General features: G+C 38.8%; 1 protein-coding gene across 1 annotated transcript; it reads left to right on the top strand.

Annotated features, from left to right (window-relative positions):
* The first annotated feature begins 8,488 nt into the window (after nucleotides 1-8,488).
* LOC115267436 (uncharacterized) lies at nucleotides 8,489-9,635 on the top strand. Its single transcript, XM_062859185.1, has 2 exons — nucleotides 8,489-8,618; nucleotides 8,810-9,635. The coding sequence occupies exons 1-2, from the start codon at nucleotides 8,570-8,572 to the stop codon at nucleotides 9,112-9,114; spliced, it is 354 nt and encodes a 117-aa protein (XP_062715169.1). The 5' UTR covers nucleotides 8,489-8,569; the 3' UTR covers nucleotides 9,115-9,635.
* Nucleotides 9,636-9,895: the final 260 nt, after the last annotated feature.

Here is a 9,895-nt window from a genome sequence, read left to right as displayed (position 1 = left end):
AACTTGGGTGCTCACCAGTTGGCTGGAATGACTGAAAATTTTTCACGATGTTCCTATTTTTGCCGATCATGCTACATTGATCATGACACGTTTTTGAAAGATCCTTTGTATATTTCGGACCGGAGGACACCCGAAGAAAACGTTGCCGACTTGGAAGTTATTGCTGCCAATCCGTCAAAAGTTCCTTACCGTGGTGTGAAATCGACCTGCATTTTCAATGAGTTAAGGTATTTTAACGTTTTTGATTTCGGTGCAGCGCCATGCATGGCTCACGATCTCTTTGAGGGATGGGTAAATGCTGACTTATTCCTGATTTTTAAAAAGATGATATCCAGTCGAGTCATTTCTCTTAACTATTTACAAGGCAGAGTTAAGAGTATCTTTAAAACCCTAAAGATCAGTACGCAAATCATCTTCAATTTCACTCGGAAAGCAAAAACGATAAAAGGTAAAGCATGTGATATCTGGCACCTCATTCAAATCCTTCCGTTCATTCTCATGGATAAGCCTCTCGACATCAACAATCCTCTGTACACCATGCTCCTTTTGATTACTAAAATAACAAGCATTATCACATCACCAATCATATCAGAAACACAAGTTCGTATACTTGATTATGATTTGAAAGAGTACATGGAGCTGCGAGAAGAGCATTTCGATGTACCGCTCCGTCCCAAGCATCATTTCACTCTCCATTATCCAAAATTTATCCTATGGATGGGCCCACCTATGATATACTGCACCCTATTCTGCGAGAGAAAACATTGCTTCTTCAAAAGATGCCTGCGAACAACAATTAACTTCAAAAATGTACTCAAATTTTGCTCAGAACAACATCAATATTTCCAAGGTCTTCTAAATCAACAAAATTTGCGATTCAAAAACGACATCATCCTGGAAAAATTTGTGGAAAATTTCTCCGATCTACCGTCTAACATCCAAAGCTTGTTGGACGGTTTTGGCATTGAATCTGAACAGAACGTGTATATTGAAAAAGGATCTTACTTGGGATATACCTACTGCAGAGGCGATTTTCTATTTCTTGAGCACGATCAACCTGGAGAACAGTTCCTACTGCTCGAGATCGAGCTTCTTGTATTCAACAAAAATAATGGGACGATTACAATATTCGGTGAACAGCGAATAGTACAAGATATTCACGAACGTGGTCTTAAAGAAGTGGTCATTGATAACAGTATTGAGAAGAAATACATAACTCGATCAATACACGATTTCATCGATAGAGCACCAATCGCTAGATTTGAAGAAAACGGTAAAATTTATCTGTTCACGAAGCACGCAGTACCATCTTTTGAATAAGGCATCGTAAAAGTCGACCATGGACAAAATCGTCGCATTCAAAGTGTGTGACTCATCACGTAGATCACGCCATATCATCCCAGCTTTACCCACCGTAACCAGTCTGATTGAACAAGGTAACAGCTCTTCATATCACTGAGCTAAAAGCGATTTAACAATATAATACTTTATTTTATTTTCTAGCTTCAAGCATCTATCAGCGACACTTCTCGACAATTGTCTTGGAGACTGATGGTTGTCAAATTTCGAATGATGTCATCCTCACTCTATTCACCGGAAACCTATTGATGTTACTTACGCCGGATGAAGTCTGGTCCCGAGAGAGCGAAGTGCCCCAGAACGACCGCGAAATTGATTCGAAAGGTGCGTATTGATTTACTCAAATTTACTATCGGTAACTCAAAGACAATTGTGTAGCTCACATTTTTCATTAATTCAATCATTTAAGCTTTCTAAGAAGAACTTTCCAACAAATGTTAATATGATTTCAATAGCATCCGTTATTAAGCATCACCTTGAGCAGCAATCATTACGTCACAATGAATTGCTTGCTTACCATAGATTAAATGAAATATTATAGACTCTCGATTCATATTGAAAAACGCCAAACATCACTGGCCTATACTCTTTTGAAAAGATAAAGGTGTCATTAGTTTTTAAATCATGCTTCTACAAATATACTTTGTAACATCCACCAAACCCCCCCCCCCCCCCCCCCCCACACTGAATATCATTTATAATAAACCGCGTTTTCTACGATACGTTTATATATTATTAACAGAAGAATTTATGTATAACTTGCTTCAATACACTAATTTTGAGCGATAAAATCAACAGCACTATAAATAACAGCACTATGAAATGGGTCGAATCCATCCCGTTTAATGTGGCACCAATGTGGTACTCTATTGCATGTCAATATTGTCAATTTCCTTGTTTGGCTCTCATCATTCCGCAAACCTTGAACATTTCCTTGCCATATATTCTTTGTCCGTAGGTTCAGGTGTAATCCTTCGTCAAAACTGACCTCCCGGGACTCCTCCATCATGCCAATTCCCTGCAATCAGTTGATGTATGTTCTCACTAGACAATAATGTTAATTTTTGAGCCGCGTCTGTAAAAGAACTGCATTGTAGTACAATGAAAAACTGCTTTATTTTTATTTAACTTACCGGCAATCTTAACAATGTTGAAAAATATGTTGCTTGATGAGGTAAATAACACACCTGCCACAATCCTTCAGATCTACCTTTTCCCTTTTTTGGTAGCGATTTTGGTAGTGCAGTGTTTACCTATACGTTAGAGTCTGTTAATGAAAGAGTCTTGCAAAACTAGAACCAAATCAACTCACACGGAAAAAACAGATTACCTAAAAATACGTTAAAAGAACGCAAAAATAAGTAAACCGCTTCAACTTTTTACCCAGCAGTGGGTTGTTTCCTCGCTCTCCCGCTCGCAATGTTGTCAAAAACAAAGCGAGAAGCAGCTACTTTGCCGATAATGTCCGTGCGAGAAGCCAAATTTGGGTTTTTTGCCGTTTACCCAAAAGTGGATTTATTTCAACCCACTAGGGTACTTCGAAAGTCAACGCTAGGTAGAAAGAACTTTGCGATGGGTTGCAAGTTTCTGCCGGCATCAAACGGAAACTACCCACTCAGAGCTTTGACGCGGTATAGCCAAATTTGGGTTCTCGCACGGAAGTGCCGATATGAGTGGAAAGAACCTATATTTGAGTTGATTTCTGGTTCCGTGCACACACTTGCCTACACACTATGATCAGTTTACCCATTTTTAGAATAGTACACGGAACCGCCAAACTACCCAAAATTGAGTTCTTTTGACGCAATTCCATAGTTCGGCCCAATTAGGGGCTGTCCATAAACCACGTGGTCATTTTTTTGGGACTTTTCAAACCACCCCCCCCCCCCCCACCCCCCGCGAGGTCATTTGTCCATACAAAATTTTTTATTAGTCCATACAAAATAATCATTGGCCGAACCCCCCCCCCCCCTCATGACCACGTGTTTATGGATAGCCCCTTAGCCAAAATTTGAGTAAATCGATTAAACTCACGCTAGGTAGATTGCCTTTACCCCCTCATTCAACTCAATTTTGAGTAAACCGACATTTACCCAAAATTGGCTTATTGGGGTCAAGGACCCCCTTGGAGTAGATGCGTCTCTGTTTGTTTTTGACAACATCGGTGAGCCAGAGAGGGAAAACAACCTACACGCTAAGATCAGTTTTCCTTTTTTTCCAAAAAGTGCACAACCGCAAATATGCGTAAATGATACTCAAATATAGGTAAACAAAACTTAAATATGAGTAATGTTGACACAAATATGAGTAATTGTAACCCAAATGTGGGTTAATATTTCCTATTAATGCGGTTGTGCACTTTTCCAAAATATGAGTTTTATTTACCTATATTTGCGTTAAGTTTACGCAAATTTGAATAAAATTTACCCATATTTTAGAAAAATGGGTAAACTGATCTTAGCGTGTAATTTTGTGTAACGAGTTTATTCGATATACTCAATTTTGAGTAAAATCGACCCAAACATTAGGTAGTTTGGATTTTCCTTAGTACACGGAACTACAAATCAACCCAGATTTTCATATGCAATCTGAATAGCCTTTGAATCGGCGTGCACTTTTGTGTGAGTTACCCAAAAGTGAGTTCATCCCACCCAACTTCGAGGTTGCGTGCGGGAAGCCAATTTTGAGTTGCTGGAGTCGATGTTTAGGTAGGTAGTTTGCATTTAGGCGTACCGTCTACCCTCGTTGGTTTGACCGAATGTAATCTGAACACTTTTTAGTTTGACCCCCTCTAATCTGCACATCGTTCAAACTAAAAATGGTTTAAACGTCATTCTGCTAATGGAACGGTGTGAAACGGAACGCAGAATCAAAACAAAACACCAAATAAGGTTGCCAGTAGTGTGTGATTTGACGCCAGCAGAGTTGCTAGAGGTTCAAATTAAAAAATGAACCCCGTTGGTTTGCATGAGGTGTCGTTCAAACCAACGGGGGTAGACGGTATACGGCCAAAGAACCTAAAGTCAAGGTTCTTTTTACTCAACCGTCAGTTAAAATTACTCAACTTTCGGTACTGTGCCACTTACTCAATTTTGGCTTCCCGCATCGAACTTTCAAAGTTGGGTTGTTTTGCTTTTCACTCTCTGACAACAATAAAGAGAGCGAATGAAACAGGATGCAAAAAAGAACTCAAAAGTGAGTTCAAAAATACTCAAATTTGGGTTCTCTTGTTTTTCAGTGTATAGTAAAAAGAACCTATTTTGGGTTGACTTTGGTTTCAGTCTTTGCGGGACTCTTTAATAAACAGACTCTAGAATCAGCTTGTTGGCCTCTGGACCCAGGTTGACCTTTTTGACGTTTATCACTCGAATCAATATTGTTTACTGCCCGGTCAGGATTTATTTTTGTGAAAGGTCATAATAAATAGTTGAAAAACCTAAATATTGTGCAGCAGAAACTGTTCTCAGATCTGTGATTACGGCAATTATTGTCCTAATGGTAAGAAATCGTTACCCAAGGCAAAAGCAACAAACGATTCAAATCTCTGACTTTTTCTTCTCAGTTGATGTTCCTGGCAGATAGCATCGGGCACCCTGAACCAAATAAGAAGGAAGTTGGGCGGTGTTTACAACTGCGACGAAAAGATAACGATTTTATTTATTTCACTCTCCTGGTGAACTATTTTGGATGTTTCATTGGAAGCATAAATAACACCAAACTTGCCAACTTCTACGTTCTGAATGCCATGTTCGATCTATAATACGCTGATGGGATTCAGAGACCCTCGAATGCGACCGGAACTTATCATTATACACTTCACGGGATCATACGGAGTTGAAGTTAGCTGTTCATACAAGTGACCTTATCGTCGCTGAATCTTCATCCGTAGATATGGAACACTTCAAAATCAACTGTCGCAGAGTGAACATGCCTCGAATGCTTCAGCGATATACCTAGCTGGCTGAAAACGTCACAGACGCCGGATTGTTGGGGCTACACGTCACAAGTCTCCATTCGCTATTACTTACCAGGTACCGTTTCAGACTTTATGAACTGTTATGAAAATTGAGTAAAATAGAATAAAATAGAACTCATTTGAGTTAAGCAGAACATTTGGTAAAAACACATATTCAAGTTGTGTACTTATGTTTTTTGAAGAAGCACGACCTTGACAATAAGCTATGTAGTTTGCAACGTCTGGCGGAAAAGGCCCGTTTTAAAACTAAGTAGAATCTTGTAGAATGTAAGGGGGGAAAATAAACGGTCCATGCAAATTTTCAAATGTTTGTCAGTGAAGGGTGGCAGCTAACACAAAGTCATATATGATGTTGAATAGGATGCTAAAGTGGATGCCATATGCGTACCTGTTTCCATTTAACCGCATGTAAAGTGTGCGTATATCGCCTCCACTTTTGCATCCTATCCAACATCATATGCGATCGTGTGTTGACTGGGGGGAGGGGGGGGGATGGGTTTTCTTAGCACGGGAGCGATCGCGTCGTGTACTGAGTACACGCACCATGAAAAGTGCACGCATGTGGTATATAGCGTGAGCGCGGCGTCGCTACAGGTAGTCAAAGATGCGAGGGTTAGCAATGAGTCTACTTAGTGTATGGATAGTGCTAAAGTGGAGCATTTTTGTCCTTCTAGTAGTGGTTGTAGATAGTGTGGAAGGGATTTGTTTCAAAAAGTAGAAACACCATTTTAAATGGTGGGACGGTGGAACGATTCCCATTTCCATAGGGTAATTCGTCGATTTTTCGGACATAGTGTATCATTATTATCCTAGCCACACAACATGCTGGTGGTTCAGTAAAAAAAATTAACCAAATGCGGTATGAGAACGTCCATCAATAAAGTCATGCAAAAAAGCCCAATTTACAAGCACCCCTCCAAGCTTTTTATATGAGACCTCTGAAATTTGTTTCTGAGCCGTCAGATGCCAACTTGTGACGTAGTTGGGGAGGGTGAAGCTCTTCAAAGTTGAACAAATCAAAACTTTTTTCAGCGCAATGCACTAATGTTCATGTGAATGGATGTACTGCGCCGAATACATCCAAATTTGATTGATTTTAAGCTATGATTTAATATCTTCAGCGTTCTCAATGAGTTGATGAACCTTCTAGGAGGCCCTTCTGAAGTGACTGGTGGAAATTTCAAGGAAATTTGGTATTGATTTGTATAGATATCTAATGTCTGATCGCCTTTTATTTTATGTCGCCGAGAAGAATTTGTTTATTTCTTTGTTGGTACATAGTTTCCCTTTGAAAACAATAAACATTGATTTTTTCTGCTACTACTTCAGAGACAAGACCGATATACGACAGGTCAGATAGCCTGAGGTGAAGTTTGAATGGATAAAGGACAAAGATCAGACATCGTATAACAAATTTCTTTCGAATTTATTGTTAGCGACCCATTTTGTCCCGAAAGAAAATGGTTCAAGGTAGATCACATTTAAACAATTGTTTATCGAAATGCAAATTACATTTATTTATTGGTTGACTAGTGTATTTGAAGGGCATTTTTTTTTCTTATCATTTATTTAGGTATTTAAATATTTTACAGCACTCTCGTCGTATTTATCCAATTCGGCAAGTTTCGTTAGATGAATGTACGACTCGTGTAGTAAAAATTATCATTTTGCAACTCACTGCACAAATAACTATTTTTTTTTTCGTGAATTGTAATTTATGCGCATTCGTCACACATGTCAAATATATTATATGGATTAAACGGATTAGATTTCAGCTCTTAGTCCAGTGAGCTGTCCCAGTTTAGATCAGGTTTGCGTGAATCACGCTCATTTTAGAGTAACTTTTTCTTAGCATGTGTGTGTAAGGGCTGAAAGTCTCTATAATACATAAAGACAAATCAATCAACTCAATCAATCAATCTTAGCATGTGATACCTGTTATTTGATAATCCTTTTATTTGTTTCTAAACATATTTTTATCTTCCACCCGCAGGACGTATATTCAGTTCAAACCAATCCAATGTTTTTGAGCAAAGCGCAATGGCAATCGTTGACGATCAGTCCTTTCTACATCAGCTTCAGATTGCACCAAATGTATTGACAATCGTTACCAACTCTGAAACATCCTCATGCGCATCCGGTTCCGTCGAAGTGCAGTCAGCAGCAATAAACGTAGGCGAGACTGCAGAAGACCCTACTATCGAACAGGTGCCAGCTGAAATAAACGATGAGACTATGGATAACAATTTGCATGACGAAAACAAATCCCCAAACGTGTCTGTTAAACGATGTCGTGAAGAACTCCCTGGTTTTCACGTCGTTAAGAAAAATGTGTCCACTGGAATGAAATTTCGTTCATTTGAAATAAAATGGGACAAAGTTAGCGATAATACGCTATCGAAACAGGATGCACTGCAGGACTACAAACTAAAAAATCAGTCAAGTTCAGCTCCCAAATCAATGCGGCTTACAAAACAAGAAAGATGTGGATTGATTAACTGCATCGTCGATCAACTCAGGGCCATCGATACCTGCATTCAAGCGGATATCATGGAAACAGTGGCCAAAGATATTTTGCGCAAGTACCCATGCTTGGAAATGGTGGATGATGATGGATACGGAGATGGTTTGAGTTACGTGGTATTGAAGCACAAGTTAATCAACCACAATTCATACCTTAACCGGTTCAAAGATCCGAACCATCAGACAACCAAAGTCACTTCACAGACCCGGAAATGCAGCAACGCTAGAGCGGGTACTTCCAAAGAATACTGGGCCAAATCGTCCCCTGAATGTGCCAAAGAACTTTTTGTAAAACTGCGAAGAGATGAGCCTAACTTGCTATCTGATGAGTGTCTGCAATCAACTCATGCATTTGTTCGATATCGTTTGGATTCGCATCGAGATCTGAGAACGTTACTGTTGGAGCTTCCGGTTCTGCGCAGAAGGAAATTGCTGTCCTACCATTTCAACCAAGCTACTGGAACTGACATCGACACACTACGCAAGTTTTTCAACATGAAACGAGTCAAAATCATTGAGTATTCGGCAGCAGTCAGTAAACCAGGGAAACTGCTTGAATCTTGCTCGGATGCTGAAATTTTCCAGTTTCTGGCTTCTATGGTTGCCGAAAATTTGAACAACCTTGTTTTGAAGAAGGAGGTAAACTTTTATTTAATGATATCAAAACAGCATGTTAATTAAGTTTTCTTATGATTGTAGGTAGGAACACGGATGGAGGACATCGATCATGCATCAGGTGGACCAGTTTTGGTCGCGATAGGTGAGTTTTGACTACAGAATCACCCGACATTATACTGCCTATTATCGCATGCCAAATCTATATGAACAGAAAACCCAGCAAATATGGGACTGGTATGCGACCATAGGCAGAATAGAATAAGCTAAATTACTTGACTTGAGACCTAATAATAAATTTAACTTATCATATTTTGTTCTTCTTTTTTCTTTCAGACATGGGAAATGATAAAGCTATGTATTACGTTTACGCTGAACAAACACGTCTTTCGGAAGGAACTGAAGATATCGTTGGCGGAATCCAGGATCTAATGAGCGTTCATTACGTCCACAATTTTGTGTACCTGAAGGAGGCATCAAAGTTTCTCGAGCTAGTCCAACAATACTTCCTCAAAATAATCCCCAGCAAGGGCTCCAAATCGACCGCCAACCGGGTTGGTCCAATTCAACGTGTTGTTAAGAAAGCCATTGAAACGCTTTCATCATATGACGCGTCACAGCCTGGCCCTTCTAATTTGTGAAATGCTAGTTTGTTCAACTAAGTGCGTTGAGTTATGTTAATAGTATGAATAATTACTAGCGAACATCTGAAACATAATGGGTTTTTATGACATTTAATATAGTTAAGAGATAAAAGCTTGAAATCTGCAAGTGTTAGATGTTTTAGATAAGAGAATAAAAGAGTTTTTATTATACTCAAAATTTGTTTCAATGCAATTGCTGCAAAATTTATCACATAACTTTGATGGTTGATGTGGTGGCACTAGTTTTGCCAAGTTGAAATATTCCAAAACAAAGAGGAAAAAAAGGTAAACCCACAAATTTTCCGGGTTTTAACGTTTTTTTTGGGATATTTCGACTTGGGAAAGCTTATGTCGCTCCCCATGCGGTCAATAAGAGATATTTTAACCAAAAATATATAATATTACTATATAGGACCAAACTTACAAGTAAATGTAAATTTAGTATTGGGAAAATGAAATTTACATCTGTCAATTTGAGCTCAATGTAAAAATAAAATCTAATGTAATGTTACGCCATATGTCACGCTCCAATTATGTGCATGATATATCATGTAAACTTACCGTTTTTTTTCGAACTGTGTGTAAAAATCGAGTTCTCCACCGGGTTGCGTACAACGTTTTTTGCAATTTCATAAATTACCCTTGAGGATAGTTTTCAACAAAACTTTTTCATCAAACTGCACACTGATGTTCATAGCCAATGTTTAAGAAAATCTGATCATAATAGGTTATACTGTGCAGTTGTCACAATTTTTAAAAACTGCGTCCAGAAAGCATT

The sequence above is a fragment of the Aedes albopictus genome, chromosome 3 (assembly GCF_035046485.1).
Source record: "Aedes albopictus strain Foshan chromosome 3, AalbF5, whole genome shotgun sequence".
NCBI lineage: Eukaryota > Metazoa > Arthropoda > Insecta > Diptera > Culicidae > Aedes > Aedes albopictus.
Note: the sequence above shows the minus strand (reverse complement) of the source record. Positions and strands in the feature narration are given on the sequence as shown.